This window comes from Serinus canaria, chromosome 2 (assembly GCF_022539315.1).
Source record: "Serinus canaria isolate serCan28SL12 chromosome 2, serCan2020, whole genome shotgun sequence".
In the NCBI taxonomy this organism is placed as follows: Eukaryota; Metazoa; Chordata; class Aves; order Passeriformes; family Fringillidae; genus Serinus; species Serinus canaria.
The window spans coordinates 130415737-130434497 of NC_066315.1; the positions used below are offsets into that span (position 1 = coordinate 130415737).

Genomic DNA, 18761 nt, shown 5'->3' on the forward strand with positions numbered 1-18761 from the left:
TTCTTTTATACAGTTCACACAGTGAGAAGAGTACTATTGCTTTTTTGGGGGGTCCTGCATTCTAAATCAATGCTCATACTGTATTACATGTAATTGTATTTCTAAATAATGTCTGGGGCAGATAAGGGTTAATAATATCCATTAATGTTTAAAATTTGGTTACCATGCCTTAACCAAAAGACTTTTCTTCAGTGTGTAGGGTGAATTTGTACCTGTGAGGTTCAGGTCTGCTTTGCAGGTAATGTTGAGGTTCACAATATCTCCAGGAGCCCCCAGGGTCAGAGTTTATCTGCCAAGTGTGACCTTTTTTCTACTAGCCAGCATGGTGGTTATGGAAATTGCCTTTTTCCATGCTCTGTACTGGCTTTCTGTCCTACAAGGGCCAATGGCATAGAACTGGCCAGATCTCCCAGAGAGATCACTTGAGAAAATGAAGCCAAAGTGAAGTTCAAGCTGTTTTTGTAGCCACTGCAGCTGATAATGTGCAGAATAAATATTTCATTCATAGTTTTTCCAAATACTAGTTGGTTTTATAGTGAATCCTAATCCTAGTCAAGAGCCTCTTTGTATTGTGAAAACACAGTAAAAAATACAAATCAAGCTTCTCCTTTAATTTTTCAAGTCTTAGAATTCAGCTCCCATCTCCAGAGCTACATTTCCTCCATGCTGCTGCATCACAGCTTTTATTTTACTGTCTTCTATCTTTTAAAATAACAACTGCTTCCACACCATTTACCAGGTCCTCACCTGATTCTTCCCAAACTCACAGAACTCATAGCAATCACCCTTGTCCCCCCCAATAAAAACTTTTCCTAGTTTCACTTAGAAGACAAATACAGTCTAAAGAACCTTGGTGAAACCAAGTTAAATCTGGTGAATCTACAAGCAAAGTTGAAATCAAATTTGCATCACTGAGCATTTTGAGGGCTCAGGCTTTAAATTACTTATACAGCTGGAAATGGATGCCTTTTCTGGACAGGCTGAATTCTTAGTCTCACTTTTAATCCCCCATTTTAGTCCTCATGCTTTGTCATATGAAACACAGCTTTATTCACTCAGATCATATCCTTCACTCACACACCTAGCTGAAAACCTAAGTAAATTTTGAGGAGCATAGAAACATTTTGTGAAGAGGCATGATAGAGACATTATTCTAAAGATAAAGCTTTTCCAGCCATTTGCTTCAGTAAGAGCAGTTTCATCTTAATCTGCCTTCCTTGAAGTAATTTTTGTTCCTCTCAAAACAGAAATCCATAATGGATAAGAAATACAAATCCGAGCCCCAGCCAAGTCTAGTCAAAACAAAACTCTCTGGGTTATCTGCTGGTATATTTCCCCAACAGAAAATGCAGAAATCAAATATTTACACGAATGAGTGCCTATCTTCACATATACAATAGATAGTCTGTTTAAATTCTCTCTAAGCTACAAATTTTTGCTTATCAATGGATTGTATTTCTTAGAATGCTTTGAAGTCTCTTTTTGTATCTTAATGCAATGAATACTCTTTTCTCCTAATATATGTCCCATACCCAGCTATATTCATTGAACTTTTTTGAACAGAGTCTCTAACAAATTCTCAGAATTAGCATAAAGCTTAATCAGTGAAAGAGTAAATGACAATTGCTGCAAATCTTTAGTATCAGGTCACTTTGATACCTGTTTGGTCACAGTGAGGTGCAAATAACACTAAGGTTCTGGGTTTAATCCCTGTATGGGCCATTTACTTAAGAGCTGGACTTGATGATCCTTGTGAGTCCCTTCAAATTTAGAAAATTCTGTGAATGTGTAAATCTGTTTTCTGCTAAAATTATGCTAATGTCTGATTACTTAGTTCTCTAACATCACTGCCATTTTTATTTCCTGCCATATGTATCTACATCATATTGTGTCATTTGCTGAATATTTCTAGCCATCTTTTCCAGAAATCTCACACTTTATATAATCATTCAGAGACCCTTTTTTCTATTTTCATGGAATGCACAAGTAAACTTTACTTTTGGCTCAAAAGTAAACTTACACAGCACCCAATTCTTATACTGTTAGGTCATTAATACAAATATATTAGAGATCTTTAAATAAATTCTTCTTTCTTTTTCTTTCTGAATCTTGAAGTTAAATGCAGACTAATCACTACACAGAAAATTAGTAAGGTAGCATTTGGGAACTAATGACTGCTCAGGGAAAGCTGACAGCATGTTCCCTGGGAACATTCAACTCGTGAGCAAAGCTGTTTATACAGGGTGGGAGACATCCTAGTGTTGTAGCTACATGTAATTACTAATTGTCAATTATGGCATTTGCATGACGTCTGTCTTTGGAGCACACAGTGTTTTGTGGGCCTGCTAGCTGAGGCTGACCACTTAAGTACCTTTTCTCATTATTTGGCTGTCATTTCCAGCTACCATTCTCTCCAAAGTAAACAGTTTCCGTGTTTCTCCTAATTTTCATATGTGATGAGATTTATTCCCGGCTGCCTCTGTGAGAAACTGAACAGATTCCAGCCACTGCAATTGGATTTTTCTTGTTGTTTGCTTTTTCCTTTTCTTTAACTAATGCTTCAGAATCAAAGTGACATGTTTGTTTATGAGTTTGGCTATCCTAGTGTACAGCCTCCCTCAACATGACCTTGACTATAAACTGTGCCCACATGTGGGCACATCCAGATGCCTGTCCTTGCACACACGGGCACGTATCAGCCTTTGTGCTTCCAGCATAAAACTCATTTGAATCTGAATGCAGCAGTCATCACTCTTGCAAATTCAAAAGCCACCCACTGAATGGATGTTATTGTTCTGTGTGTAACTTGTGTTGAGGATACCACAAATTGCAAACAGGCTACTGAGTTGTAATATCTTTGAAAGTTATTGCTGTGGTTGTTTCTTAAAACAATGAAGGAAACCCCAGCATCCAGCCCTTCACAAAGTCCAACTGACCAGACCCATGGTGAGTGCTATCTCTTTCTGGAAACAAATCATGGAAGAACACAGTATTTACAAGTTTCAGTTTTTGCTAGTGTAAATAATCAATCTTTGGGCCTGATCCTGTTCTCAGTTACTTAAATTAATTAATGACAGATGTCCAAAATCAGAGTGAAATTCAACCCTCAAGAGAGAACTCCCACAAGGCCTTCATATGACTGTTTTAAAGAACTTAAGTGATGCTTAGGCTCTGTGCTGGCCCTCTGCAAAGAATAAATTTTACCCAGAATGCTTACTGCTTTGATCCCTTATATATAACTCCCATCCTTAAGTTTGCACAGCCACAAAAGATCTGTACAGAGCTAAACAGCCAGATCTTCAGCTGGTGTAAATTTATGTAACTTCATTGACCTACATGGAACAGTACCAATTTTCACTACTCTGGCTTAAAGAATCTCCATGGGACAGAGGTAAGTGCGTATGGTGGGTAAATGGATGAAAGGCTCTTCAAATGATGAAAGACTATATTGCTCTGGAAGTGATTTAAGTTAAACTGGAATAAAGCCACTCCTTTTCCGGAATGAATCACATAGGGAGTATAATTACGCAGTTAAATTTCTTCTCATGCAGTCAAGCTTGAACTTACCACCACATTTGTGTAAGAAATGAAATGTTTCCCATCTCTCAGCAATATACCACATTCTGCATTTAACAGACACATAGATGCAAGCTATACAAGTCCTTCTGTATTTTCAAAGGGAAGGGTATTCTTAATTTTCTGTTTTATTCTGAAGGCAAAAAATCTGGCATGGACCTGTGTTCCATATCACCTTGCTGGTAATAGAATGGGCTTCTAGAATAATTTCAAAGGCAGTGAAGAAAATCTCCTATTTCCTGTTTTATGCTCTCTAGTCTACTTGCCCTTTTTTTGTGAACAGTTGTGTGCCTGGATGTTAAACATACTGGTAAAGCAGGTAATTTATAGAAATGCATGATTCAGAGCTATTTTATTATATTGTTGCTTCTTCTGATTGTGTCTGAAATCACAGAATTACAGACTGAATGGATCATTCAGACAACTGGTGTGCTTAGCATTGCTGAGGTTTCAAACCAAGAATATTTCTCTGTCATGGGAATTTATATCCTACTGCAAGGCACTTTTTTTTCCCGGTTATGTATTGAAGTAGTAATTTCTTTCTTTCCAGCTGTTACACATCTGTATTGAAGGCTGGGGAAACTGGAGGTGGTCTGAGCCATTCAGTGTGGACAATACAGGGACCTTTATTCGCACCATTCAGTACAAGGGCCGGACAGCATCACTTATTATCAAGGTTCAGCAGCTCAGTGGAGTGCAGAAGCAAGTAAGGATTTGATCCAGTTAGGAAAAAATAACATGAGTAATTTAAACTGTTGCCTATTCATGAATTAGTCACTTTGTTATTTATTCTCTCCTACTGGGATCTGCAAAAAACAAGTATAGCAGTCTTTTGGGTCTATTTTGGGGAATTTTTACAACCTTTTTCTTCACTTTGGTGTCGATCTTAGCATTTAAAAGCTCAGTTACCAGCATGTATTTTATGTGCTCCAGTAAACATCCCTTTGCGTGGTTCGTAAGTTCTGACAGTGCTAAGTTACATAATCTCTTACATGTTTTAAGCTCTTGAGAAACAGATTTTTCTCTTAATTTTTTTAAAAGAAACTGTTCATAATATATTCTGGGTATTAATTCAGGCTTACATGTTTTTTAAAGTAAAAGAATTGCCAAATTAACATTTGAAAATCAGCTGCTGTGCAATAACTTCCCCCTTACTATCTTTGTAAAGAGTTGTGTAATAACACTGCAGCCGCTCTGCCTGCATTGGCAGAAGCCAGAGCATGTGGTGGATAGAACATGCTCAGTTCATGGATGTGGCAGAGCTGTACTGCACAGCAACAGTACAGCTGACCAGCCAGGAGCAGTGCCTGGTGTCACTGAAAGCCCTGCTGAGATATCACGTGATGGGCTGTAGCCCATTCTTTTGTCATGAATGGTGTGTGCCCCCATTCATAAAAAAAGAAATTATGATGGTTGTACTGGGGGGATACACGTGGAATGGTAAAATTGGAAAAATTGGAAAATTGGAAAAATTCAGATACATCTCTACAGTAAACAATTTATGCTGCATGATGGGCAGCAACAATGCCGAGTCTAATCTGGACATTTTCTAGGTGTGTGCACTTAAGTACAGAAACAGTTACAGTCATTTAATGAAATTATAAGCTTTAAAATGGCAGACATACTGTGAAAGCTCTGGATCATTGGCTTGTGATGGGAATGTGAGGTATCTGTAAAACCTTTCTGAAGTACATCCCTGTGACTGCTCAGAAATGTCTCAACATTCAGAGACCATCACAGAACTCTTAAAATCCAAACCAGAACTGTCAGCCATGGGCAGTACTGCTGAGTTCAGTGGGAAGGAAAGTGGATACATGTTTCTTTCAAGTGTTTCTTTCAAGAATTTTCTATGAAATTGGACATACATTTGGCCAATAAAAATAATGTTTTACCAGTCACTGCCTTCAGCAGTGCTTGGGGAAAACTAAAGCAGGGAGATTATTCTTCTACAGGTTTTCACTCTCTAATTCAATTTTGACTTCTTTTTTTCACAATTGTTTACATAAGAGCTGTATTTCTTGTGTGTTTTAGATCCTAATCTGTGGAAGACAGACAGTCTGTAGTTACCTTTCTGAAAGTATTGAACTGAAAGTGGTTCAGCATTACATTAGTCAAGATGGACAGGCTGTTGTTAAAGAACACATCAACTGCCTTGCAGCCAAGCAGAAATTGCCTTCATATATCCTAGAAAACAATGAGCTCACTGAGTTGAGCGTGAAATCTACAGGAGATGAAGACTGGTCCCAAGATGTATGTCTAAGTTCTAAACACACAGAACACAGCACTGTCATTCAGGTAGGATGGGAAATGGGTATATGGAAGAGAGTATTAAAAATGGCTGAGAGTACTGAGCACTTCACATTTAGACTTCTGCTTGATATAATTGAATAGTGAATGTCATCATCCTGAATTATGTTAGTGTAATGCTGATCTTTCTACAAACAGGTACCATCTTCAAAGAGTTCAATTACATATGTGTGGTGCACAGTTTTGACTTTAGAGCCCAATTCGCATGTGCAGCAGCGATTAGTAAGTACATTTAATGTTTCTGAAATCTCAATGTTCATGCCTTATGTGTCATATAATAAATTAAGGTCAGAATGACCCACTGTAAACATTTATCAATAGTTTGTTTCAGTGGTTGTAATACTGAAATAAAATTGGCTTTAAATTGGTGTACTTCTTTTTGTAGATTGTTTTCAGCCCTCTTTTCATTGTAAGGAGCCATCTTCCAGACCCTATTATCTTACATATAGAGAAAAGAAGCCTGGGACTGAATGAAACACAAGTAATTCCAGGGAAAGGACAAGAGAAAGCGCTGCAAAATATAGAACCTGATCTTACACACCACCTGACTTTTCAAGCAAGGTAAAATAGTCATTTTCCTTGAAAAAGGTTCATTTGTATGGAAAAGAAGGGATAATTTACACTTGAACTTCTTCTGCATTTTTTTTTCCGAAAGTGTGCCATGCCCAGAGGGGAAATGACTGAACAAGCATATGTAGCTGAAATTATATTGGAGGAAATATTAAATTTGATATAACTATCCTAAGAACACTGACATTTGTTTAATTAAGCAGTCCATATTCTTGTGTTTTAAAAAATAAATTCCTGAATTATCTTGAAATGTTTTTTTGAGAATACTAAAGAGGTTTTAGGATCATTACAGTATGGTAACAAATCCATGCATGTCAATAAATTCATGAGAACTTGTTGGACATTGTAACTTGATTCATCCACAATTAACATGAGAGTGTTCTTGCTGGTACACTTGGGAAGCCTCATGAGAGAAAATGTTAATGCTAATGCTTGATCTTGTTGTGTAAGTGACTGAGTTTGTTTCCAATGACAGAGAAGAAGATGATCCATCAGAGTGTGCAGTCCCTATCTCAACCACTCTGATTAAACAGATAGCAAGTAAATCCAATCCGGGTGGCAACGTCAGCCAAGTTCTCTCCGAGTTCTATGGCATTGCTAGTCCTCCCCAGCCTGCATGGCCTTATAATAGGAAGGATTCAGACAGGTAATTCCTTGCTAAACCTTCTTCATGACTATTGCATTGCCTTTCCAAATAAACTGAAACCACATTCTGGAAGACTATATGTGTTGAACACTGAATATTTTTTCAGCAGTTACATAATTCCTGCATGTAAACTGCAGAATCTGTGGCAAGTGTGGAAAAAAATTTGGTCAGCCTCAGGGCTGCCCTTGTTTACACTGAAAAGATTGCATCAGTATGGATTTTTTAAAAATGGAACCATTTTTTTGTGAATGCACTTACTTTACTGCAGCTCTAGAGGCTGTTGTTTATTCAGCTGCTGTTTGTTTCAGTAGAGAAACAGGGAGTTGCTGTAGAAGTAGTTGTTGGGGAAACAAAAAAGGAAATGTGATTTGATGACTAAAAAATCACAGGTTTAGCTCTGTAAGACAGTGGTAACTTTGTTAAGGCATTTATTAATTGACTAAATTCAGGCTGAGCTTGTGGAGTTAAAACTATGCCTTTATAGCCTACACCTATCTAGATCTTTCTGACAGCATCTCAGTGTGTTCCAGAATGATAAGGTAAAAGGGAAGTTTTTCTATCTCACAACCAGAAAAGCCTTGCAAATTTCTGAAAAAGACACCTTAGCATTTGTAATCTTGAATTCATTATTCCTTTGACTTTAAGTTTTTGCTTATTTGTTTGTGACAGCAGTGAGCAGCTCTCCCAATGGGATAGTCCAATGCGGGTAAAGCTGTCAGTGTGGAAACCCTGTGTGAGAACTCTGCTGATTGAACTCCTGCCCTGGGCTTTGCTTATCAATCAGTCCAAGTGGGACCTCTGGCTGTTTGAAGGAGAGAAGATTCTTCTTCAAGTACCTAGTGGGAAAGTAATTATACCTCCCAACTTCGAGGTAACTATGCCATTCACAGTAGCAGGCACAGGTCTGCTAAACACACTGATTGTGAAGAATGGTTATTACTCCAGATGATTCCCACTTTCCAGTTGCTGTGTCTGTTTGTCTGTTAGTCATATCATGAGGACTAGCAATAATAGGAATTCACCACACTGACTGAGTCACCGAGTGGGTAGCACAACGTACTTGGTAGCGATGTTTGGAAAACAACATCCTAAAGATGCATAGTTAAAAATTGTCCACAAGACACTGTAAGAAGAAGGCCTTCATTCCATCAGCAGCCTTTCCCCTTCCTCTCAGTTCAACCAAAGAATCTGCAACATGGCTGTAAGGTAGCATCCCACTAAGGTTTCTCTAAAGGCCAAGTAAAGACTTTGTGCCAGCATGTCACTTGAGAAGTTGTTAACCACAGTAGCAAAATTGCCAGCCCGAAAGGCATATTTGGTTTGAGAGCACTTTATGTAATGTTATTTCATAGCTTTTAATGTTACCAAGAAAAGTTGATAATGATACAGAATGAATTACAGTAGAGGAAGATTTTTTTTTAGAATGCCTGCCTTCCTTAATTCAGTAACAAATCTTCCCACATTCTTGGCCATGCACATTTTTTTTAATTATAACTCTGATATTCTTTAGTTTTGAAATATATAAGGTGATTTGACACAGTAGCTTGTTAATTCCAGTTGAGCAATCTGATAGTTCCTCTTTACTCTTTTTCTTTCTCTTCATATTTTCCCCCCCATGTATGTCTATTAATAAACAAAAGGTCTGCCTAGTAACACATCTCAGTGTAGACTACAGCCTTGATCCCCTGTGAGGATCAGTTCCTTATCCACCTTGTGGTTTCATCTATCCTTGTACTACATAGAAAGAATCAGAGGGAGAAGGGCAAGAAATTGTATTCACTGCCTCCTGGAAACTGCATTTAGAAGTGTAGTAGAAATGTATCAAATTGCGAACCACTGACAGTCAGTCCTTTTATCACTTGCAGGAAGCTTTTCAGGTTGGAATATACTGGGCAAACACTAATACTGTGCACAAATCAGTGGCAATTAAACTGGTTCATAATGTGACCTCCCCAAAATGGAAGGATGCTGATAATGGAGAAGTAGTGACATTGGATGAAGAAGGTTTCGTTGAAGCTGAAATTAAACTTGGTGCTTTTCCAGGTCATCAAAAGGTTAGAAGAAAATTATAATGATTTGTAACTTTATCATGTAAAAACAAAGTCATATAGCAGATAAAACAATCAAATGTATGCGGTGTGAAAGCTTCTCCCTAATTATGTTAATATATGTCCAAAATAAAGAGAGTATAAACAATGTGTGAAATATAATTTAAATAATTAGATTGCCAAAAACATACTGTGCAACCCATAAAGATAATACAATATCTCCTGGAAAAAGAATTAATGAATTTTCAATCTTGTTTGGATAACATTGACAGATGCAACTTCAAAAGTACTTGATGTGGCTCCAGTTACAAAGTGCATGAATATAGAGGGGATTTCTTTGATTAGAAAGAGAACAGCACCTCTATTGCTGCATTTCACTACCTTTTGTGGTTTTGTATGACTTCATCACAATTTTCATTTCATCACAATTTCATTATCTTACAGTTGTGTGAATTCTGCATTTCTTCCATGGTTCGACAAGGTATACAAATTCTACAGATAGAAGATAAGACGACAATAATCAATGATACATCATATCAAATCTATTATAGGCCACAGCTTTTTATTTCCAAATCCCACTCAGGAGAAGAGGTAAAGCACTGTAGATACTGGTTTTGTTTGTCATCTGTGGAAAATGGTTGTTTGTATCTGTAGTTGTGTTTAGATGAGCTGCATATAGCAGAGCTCGAAACCGAAATCTTTAGACATAATAATCATAATTTATATCATTTAGAATACTGAATCCTGGGTAAATTCAACTCCAGTAATTAACTGTGCTCAGAAATCTGTGCAAGCAGCAAATTCTTGCACATTGCAGAATTAGTTCTGCCTGTTCTCCATCTGTTCAGGCACTAATGGCCATTTCAGTAAAATAGGCAGCGTAATCCGTAGTAGCTGTTGAAAATGTTCTCAGAATTTTTACTGAGTTTGTGTGTAAAAGAGGTATATTGGCCTGGCAGGCTGAAAACTTTTTGTTATACTTTTGGGAAGATTCCAGTTATCTGAGCAAAGCTGCAGAACTAGAGATGTGCCCAAAGTTTATGTATTTCATAGACTGCATCGAATTGTGAATATCAGTTTTCTAATAATCTCGCAGAATATTTAAGGACTAGCTTGCAGGAACTAAAATGTATGCATGGTCAATATATTTTAATCAACCATTTATACATATTTATTGAAGATTACATTTATAGAAAAATATGTGGAAAGAATTCTTAGGGTCCAACTTAATAGAAGAGCTGGCAGATGAACAAATTTTTAAAGTTCCTGTTTCTGTATTGTTTTCCTTCTGCTTTAGTTTTCTTCACATCAGTATCTACAGTTGTGCATCGCACATTTTGTGGCAGTCTAAATATAGGGAATTGGGAGAATGCTGAGGCTAAAATCCATTCTCATCTTTGTAACTCTTACTGGATTTTGTTCACACATTTGTGTTACAGGAATGTAACTTGATTTTGGTAGAGCTATGTTGCGCTACTGAGAGCCGACTGTAGATCACAGAATTAGAGAATCACAGAAAGGCTTGGGTTAAAAGGAACCTTAAAGATCATCTAGTTCCAAACTCCTCAGCATGGGCAGAGACATCTTCCACTGGAGCCAGTTGCTCAGGACCCCCAGATAGCTTGGCCAAGTAGCCTTTAATGCAATGCACTTAGTGCAACCTTTAGTTAGTTGTGGTCATTGGCTACTTGAGAGTGTTCTGTGCAAAATCAACATGACTAAACCTCCTTTTAGAAGCCAGCATACCGTGCTACCACCCCCTTTTTCATTTCCAGGACTTCCAGTGCCCCGACAGCACAGTGTTCAGCATCGGCCCAGCCGGGGCAGGCTGTACTGAGGCGCTGAGCGCCGTGCCCTGCTGGGACCTGCTGTGGGAGCCGGGTGCCTCGGCGGCGGGGGCGTCCCTGGGGGACAGGCGCCTGCTGCTGAGCCTCAGCGGCGCCGGCAGCCGCCAGCTGTGGAGCCTCCCGGCCGTGGTCAGCGCGGAGCTGGCGAGGCAGAGCGTGGCGGTGCCCACGGGCGCGCGCGCCGAAAGCGGATTCTGCACCAGGTACTGGGCGCTCTCCAACAGCGAACTTGGCTTGTTGCTGTCAAGCCTCAGCTAGTCAGAAACCATAAGAAAGTAATGCAAAAGTCAAAAGTTACACATGCCCCCCATATGTAAAGGCAAGTCTTACTTTAATTTAAAAATTGTTACCTTCTGATGGTTTTGATGCCTTTATTGTGAATGGTTTAGTGATATGACCATGTACAAGCTGTACACTTCTTAGAATGTATGGCCTGCTATTTTTTTCTGTGCATGCAAATAAGAGCATGAAAAGCTTATATTGGGGAATTAAGGTGTTTTTTTAATTTGTGAGCGACAATTTAAGAGTTCAAGGACAGTGTGTAGCAATACAATACAAAAATTTAGGGTTTGTTGATAAAAGGTAGACATATATTTTTGTAAGCATAATAAGAGGATAAAGAAGAAAAGACAAAAGGGATGAAACTATTTTGAGATTACAGCAAGGAAAAATTTCAAGTTTTAAAGCTTGAATTGTGCAGTTGTACATTCTATTTACAAACTTATGGAACCAGCTAGTTAAAAATAGCAATCCAGTGACTTGTCAGATGAGCAGCTTCATTTCTTGAACCTGATATCTCAATCTATTCATGCTTATACTGGTACGAACAAGAAACAATCTGCTGAAATTAGAGAAGCTACATCAGTATACATTACCAGAGATGTGACTCTTCCCTGAAGTGCTTGATATTATTCAAACCCTCACACAGTTCCTCTGCTGAGTCCAAGAGGTGTCATTTTGGATACTAAAGATTCTCACACAGACTTCAGATTTTAAAAAAATTAATGGAAACAATAAGGGAAGGATTCCTTATCATTCTGCCACAGGCATAGAGAATCCCATGTTCCTAATCAGTTTTTCAGACTCTGGATTTTTAAAAATCATCAAACCAGAATGTATGTTTATGCATGAAGATATTTTATGTAGCTAACGAGTATAACTAAATTGATTTCATCACATTTTGGAAACCAATGTAGTGATGATCCATTACATTAACAATTAAAAGAGCAATAGCATTGAGGATCATTCCAGGGGAGCAAACATTTAGATTTGTTCAAATGCCTTTCATGTATACCAGAGAAGTATCTGTGCAAATTCTTCTGGAAAATTTTGAAGATTTATGTTGGAAATTTGGGCCTACAATCTCATGTTTTTAATTTAATATAAGTCTCTGCTGGCTAGGGCTCTCATCTTGTAGACACACATGTTCAGTTTAACTCATGGGTACTCTCCATGAAGCAATTTCTTCTCTCATATTTTTTTGGCTATTTCCACGTGTTCTTCTGTTGAAGTGGAGATGTGTACTTGCCTAAATATAGATAAATATCTATGGACTTGGAACTTGTTAATGAAGAATCTTACAGATGCTAGCTTTGAATGTTTTTAATTGTTCAGGGTACTAAAATGTAAAGATTTCATCCAAAACAGGCATAATCCAATATATCTGCTTCTGTTTTAGAGCTATAGCACTGACTTATCAAGAGCATCTTGGCGTGACATACCTAACACTTACAGAAGATCCTAGTCCTCGCATAATTATCCACAATAGGTGCTCCATTCCATTGCTTGTGAAAGAGAATTTCAAAGGTAGGTACTATGCAATAATCAGAAACAGTGCACTGTTGTAGTATAACTTACCTCACTGTCTCTCCAGTCCAAAATTGAGTTCAGTGGGTGTTTTGCTTATAGCGAGAACTTGATGCCCTCATGAAGGTCTGTCTCAAAGTGAGAGACTCTGGAAGCTGTTGGAGCTAATTGGGAGGTCGGGAGTATGAACCTAAATATTTGTCTCTGGGCCTTTGGGTCTCCCTGGTTCCAGCTGTCAAGGTGACCCAGCTGTAGGAAATCCATAGGCAGTGGAGTTTTGCTGACATCAATTCAATCCCATGGAACATTTCTTTTTTCCCCAATTTGCAAATGTAACAAAACATATTGTCAAAAGTCTGGTCACAGTAAATTATTGTAATGATCAGCAGAATATTATTTCTGTAAAACTTTATGAAATAGAAAGAGAAAAGGAAAAAACCCAAACATAAAATATTCTAAGTAATAGAGAAGCATTTCTCATTTGAGCAAGCATGGAAGAGTTTTGATTTCATACAGGTTTTAGAAGGTTCTGATCTTGTATATTTTATAACATTTCAGATACACCCAAGTTTGAAGTTTACTGTAGAAAGATTCCAGCTGAATGTTCAGTTCATCATGAACTTTACCATCAAATCTCCAGCTATCCAGACTGCAAAACAAGAGATTTATTGCCCAGTATTCTCCTGAAAGTGGTGTCATCTGATGAGTTAGTAAATGAATGGAGTGATGTTGTGGACATCAACAACCAAGGAACACAAGTAAACCATTATACATTACTTCCTAATTCACACCATAAATGGTTGTCTTTCTGACCTGCACAGTGCATTGTTGCTCTGCAATAAATGGATCCTTTCTGTTGGTTTAAGGGGTTTTATTTAACTCCTGGGAGATCTCTGGCCTAACTGAGCCCCTTCCTCTGGAAGTTTTAGAACACAGACTATCTTCTCTACTGTCTCTTTTTGAAAAATGCTAGATTGAACGTAGAGGCTTTATAACACTGTTTTTTTTAACTTTTTAATCAACCTCGTGTTGCCTGGAAAAATCAGTCTTGAAAATTTCTGGGCTCTGTAAGCAAAGAATGCCACAGGATCCAGGAAAATCTGGTGATTTAATTATCATTGGATAATTATCTTAATATCTTGTAGGAATCGTCACGGTCGTTCTCCCTCTGTGTCTTTACAGAAGCTACTCATGTCTTTCTAAAACAAAACAACCCCTTCCTTTTCTTGCCTTCTGTTATTTTTCTCTGGATCTTGAGGTAAATGAAAGCTTCCTTGACTGGAGTAATTCTTTTTGCTGGGAATTTTTTCCATCTTTGAAGTCATTAGTTTACATGGAATAAACATAAACTGCTTGGCTCTTTGAAAGAAGTACTAGTTTCAGATGTTTTCCCTGGGCACAAATCACAAAATGCTCTTGATTATTGAGTGTTATGTTATATAGCAAGTAGTTCAGTTCCATTCAGCAAGCCAGTCAAGCAATGCAAGGTTTCGAATTTCAGTCATTAATGTTATGCCAGACCAGGGTTCTTTATAAGTATCTGGCTCCTAGAAGGAATTAGATGCTAAGACAACATTTGGGGATCATTGTCTACTTGAACAGCTCTCCAAAAAAGTATAGCCTTCTCTTACTGAAGTTTTAGGATGTACATGTTGAAAATTTTCCCAGGATTTCTAAGTCTGTATCTTTCTCTTTGAAAACAATGAATATAAGTGAATAAGGAATATACTAATAGTGTCACATACAATTCAGTTCAGGTTGTGAAATAACTGGGATTTAAAGGATCTTAGGTAATTTGTATTTCTTCTATGTAGTAACAGATAGGTATTTCTTTTTCTATTAGAAAGTAAAATTAAAATTGCTTAAAACTAATACCTTAATAAATATTGAAGTATTTATCATCAGAATAATCTGAAATTGGAATTTAAAATTACCAATCTTCAAGATCAGTGGATGTTTATTTAGAATAGTTAGAGGTTTGAAAATTCTGTACATGTCCTTTTTTCTCCAGTTCCGTGTAGGACTGTGAATGTCTTCCAGACAAGCAAAGAATTAAAACTGACATGTCAAAAAAAGAAATTCTCTTATATGTAATTGTCAGAAGAATAAGAAATTTGATTAATGAAATTTAATTATCTGTACAAGGTTTTTATGAATAGCCTAACAATCAGTTTAAGTGCTGATCCTACAAAACTTCTAATTGTTTTTTCTTCTAGTGACTTCTTAACAGCAGTAAAGAGTCTTCAAGAGAAATAGCTATTTGTTTTACCTGTGATAGCCCAATATCTTTGTGTTATTTCTCAAGTTTGCATTCCATTATATTATAGCTTCTGTCATTGCAATCTGCAAACGGTTGTGTTGATAGTAACCTTACAAGAAGAGCCAGCTTGCTCTAACAAGGACTGTTGTGAATTTTCCAAACCTTTAAAAGATCTTAATCTTTTATATTCTGGAGAAACACAAAACTTGCATGGAAATATTGCAGAATTAAGCTCCAAAAGCAGTACATCACTTCTCTAAGTAGGATATTCCTAAAGACAGCTTGTCCAGAAAGAAAGTTTGTACACCTGTAACCAAGACACAAACCTGTTGTCAAATTCCCATTTTTCCTACCTTTTTAGTTTTTTGCTTTCCAGTAGATTTTTGCCATATTCTTGTGCTGACACTTTGCCTGTGAAGGTGTTTTCACAAACCAGTTTAAATGGCTTAATAATGTGTTCAGTCTTGAGTTGTTAATGCAAGTTTTCATGGATCCAAACTGTTAGTTACTTTTCAGTCTTCATATGTTTTACATGATGCTATCAGCCATTAATCCACCCAGCTCTGAGCTAGGGCATAGCAACATGTTAGTTTAGGGTTTATTTTCTAGAGGAGAAAGTGGGATTTTTTTTTAGAGCTCCAGGAAAATGCCTTTCTGCTTAATCCAAAATCACAAATTAAAATTTCCTCTTGATTCTTCTCGTATAAACTCCACCCTCCCCAGCGCATCTTGCTTTTTTTCTGGAGAAGTGTCCTATTAAAATGTATTCAGTTATGCAGTTGAATGATGAGATGCAAAGTGCATCTCCCTGAATAACTGAAATATATAAAGTATCAGAGCAGTTATTTTCTGAATCACTGAAATCTGACTTTTTTCCTGAATAGTATCCTGATTTGAATAAAAGATCTCAACCAGAAGGCATTAATAACATTAATTTAATTTATGGCAATAAAAATAGTGATTTTGGTTACATTCCATGTGTTTTTAACCCTCTCCTTTAGATTGTGTTCTTAACTGGCTTTGGCTGTGTTTATGTGGACATCACCCATCACTGTGGAACAATAGTCATAACCTTGGCCCCAGAAGGAAGAGCAGGACCTGATGGTATCAACGTCAGCAGGTACATAAAGCACATAAAAGATGATTAAAAGCATTGCTGGGAGCTCAGTCAGCTTTCTAAGTGTTAACTGACTTAGAAACTTTAAGTTAACTGTTTTGTTTAATACTGCTGCGTGCTCTGTAGCATATGTTTAGACCATATGGCTTTGTAAATCACTGTTAAAAAGGACAATCTAACATCAAAAGTCGTGTCACTTTAGGGTAAACATTAGATGACTGGTACAAAAAGAGGACCTGGGTTGTTCATTTTTTAAAAATAGACTATTTCCATCATGATTAATTTTGAGTGTTTTAATCAGTTTAAAATTTATCTAGCCAGGTCCTGCCATCTGTAATCTTATATGCTCCCAAAGATTTAATATGCAAGAGCTGTAGAAATAGCCTTACAGTTAGTAATTATTCATGCTTGATTATAACACCCTTCTTCAGAAGATTTCTCCACTTCCATAATACACCAGAATCTGGTCCTCAGCTTCATTCAAGTGCAATTATAATACTACTTATTTCTAAGCTGCAGAATGCTTGGCCTCCAGCAATCCTGTTTCAATTAGAGTGGAATTTGTTGTACTGTTTTTATTTGCATTGTAATTAAGTATTAATCCCCAAGCAGCTGGTCATCAGCAGTACCTGATAGTCCATTTGCTAGTTAAACTTGGCAATGGGCAGTTTGCATTGCAGGGGTGGCTTCATTGGAGGGCACTCACTGTGTGAGATGTGAAATGATTATCTGTAACAGTAACATTCAGTGAAACATCTGAGGCTGCACATGAATCATCAGAAAATTGTATCTGTGATGTGTTTTAATATCTGTCTCTCTAAAATATAATAAGGAATTACTGTGTAGATAGAGATGTTCCTGTCCAAACTATCCTGAATGAAAAAGACAACCCTGGTATAGATCTATACTGTCCTGTTTCTTAGAAGACCTCCTGGGGTGTACTCACTGTGGTGATTAAGGTTGCCAAATCCCAGTAATGTTAGCAGGACTTGCACAATGAGTTTCCCACATCTTTGAGCAAGCAAGATGCCAGGTGAGCTCAAAAGACAGCAAGTAATAAAACTTCTTTTCCCTCCTGTCTAGAAGCCAAGAGCAGACCCTGTCACTGAAAATGTTCATCAGTCAGTTGAGTCTTGCTGCATTTGATGATATTACAAACCACAAAGTGTCATCGGAACTCCTGCGTCTCACAGCAGACAATGTTTTCCTCCACATGGCCCCAGCCACCAGCTCCCTGTCACAGGAGTTCCAGCAGGACTCTGTGGAAGGCCTCCCACAGTTTCATAGTCTCCAAGTGTATTGTGAAGACTTGCAACTGGACAATCAGTTGTACAGCAAATCCAATTTCCATTTTGCAGTCCTGCTGTGCCAAGAAGAGAAAACTGAAACCGCGCAGTGGTCAAGAATGAACAACCTCATTGTTTGTAACAAAGATTTGGAAAGCTATAAGGAAAACTGCTTTATTAAACTCTGTATTGCTTTTTCTGAAGGAGAGAATTGCACGTTTCACGTGAATGACTTCAGCTTCGAGCTGAAACCAGCTAGGCTGTATGTGGAAGACACCTTTGTTTACTACATTAAGACTTTGTTTGATACATATCTTCCAGAAAACAAAACTGCTTGTAAATCCAACAGTGCTTCAGATACTATCCTGATAGTGCCTGAACAAGTGAGAGAGCATGCAAGAGCTTTAGTCAAGCCAGTGAAGCTCAGAAGATTAAAAATACAACCTGTTAATCTCCTTGTCAGTATTCATGCTTCATTGAAACTGTATATAGCCTCAGACCACACCCCTCTCTCCTTCTCTGTGTTTGAGCGAGGACCCATCTTCACCACTGCCAGGCAGCTTGTCCACGCCCTGGCCATGCATTACGCTGCTGGAGCCCTTTTCAGAGCAGGTCAGTGCTTTTCCTTGACAAGCAGCATTTTCCTTGGGTACCAGGATTCTGTGACTGTCACTCAAGATGAGTATCCTGGATGTTAGCAGTACAACTTTTGTTCTCCTTAGACATTGTTTGATAATGATGCTTTCAGACACCATTCAGGTCTGTTTTACAAAAGAATGGAGATAAAGTAGCTGAGCAGACACCATTGAAGATTTGTAACATTGTTATAAACATTAGCCAGTCATCTGAAGGCTTTAGCCACCTGAAACCCTGAAGATAGCATAAAAATGTGGCTTAGGTTTTGTCATTTTATATTATAGCACTAGTCAGAATCAACCCATATTCCTTACATAAACTCCCCAAAACAGTGTTTAATCAAATTATTCGGCATGTTGCTCTGCGTTCAGAAGTAAATTATAGGCCTGAATGTTGTTTTGTTGTTAAAACTCCTTTTGGCTGCAGTTTATGATTAGGAATCTGTCTTCCTTCATACAGCCTTCAATCTAAACTGGCACACAGATGTTTGTTGTCCTTTGATCCAAGAACTGTGAAGTTTTCTGTTAGTAACTTTTTCTATATAGGATCAATAGCAAGCAATTAATCTTTTTAAGTTATCAGGTACATTTTGTTTTCCATAAATACTAATGTACAAGTAATGAAATCTGGCCTCTGATGTGTCTTGGTGCAGCACAGAATTT

At 37.7% G+C, this 18761-nt stretch overlaps 2 protein-coding genes across 8 annotated transcripts in view; one reads left to right on the plus strand and one right to left on the minus strand.

Moving 5' to 3' along the window:
- The window catches only part of VPS13B (vacuolar protein sorting 13 homolog B), a 430054-nt gene that overhangs the window by 388735 nt on the left and 22558 nt on the right, over positions 1–18761 (plus strand). For 6 of the 7 annotated variants that reach the window (XM_018912403.3, XM_030234395.2, XM_018912397.3 and 3 more), the window contains 13 exons: positions 4127–4282; positions 5608–5871; positions 6022–6105; positions 6269–6444; positions 6929–7099; positions 7769–7970; positions 8965–9153; positions 9592–9738; positions 10923–11197; positions 12673–12800; positions 13359–13558; positions 16062–16180; positions 17261–18075. In XM_018912403.3, the coding sequence (XP_018767948.2) occupies positions 4127–4282; positions 5608–5871; positions 6022–6105; positions 6269–6444; positions 6929–7099; positions 7769–7970; positions 8965–9153; positions 9592–9738; positions 10923–11197; positions 12673–12800; positions 13359–13558; positions 16062–16180; positions 17261–18075 (2926 nt within the window). The remainder of the gene's footprint in view (positions 1–4126; positions 4283–5607; positions 5872–6021; positions 6106–6268; positions 6445–6928; positions 7100–7768; positions 7971–8964; positions 9154–9591; positions 9739–10922; positions 11198–12672; positions 12801–13358; positions 13559–16061; positions 16181–17260; positions 18076–18761) is intronic. The other variant, XM_018912426.3, reaches the window with a different exon arrangement.
- Positions 1–18761, minus strand: part of PABPC1 (poly(A) binding protein cytoplasmic 1) — a 688709-nt gene that overhangs the window by 301954 nt on the left and 367994 nt on the right. The window lies entirely within an intron of this gene.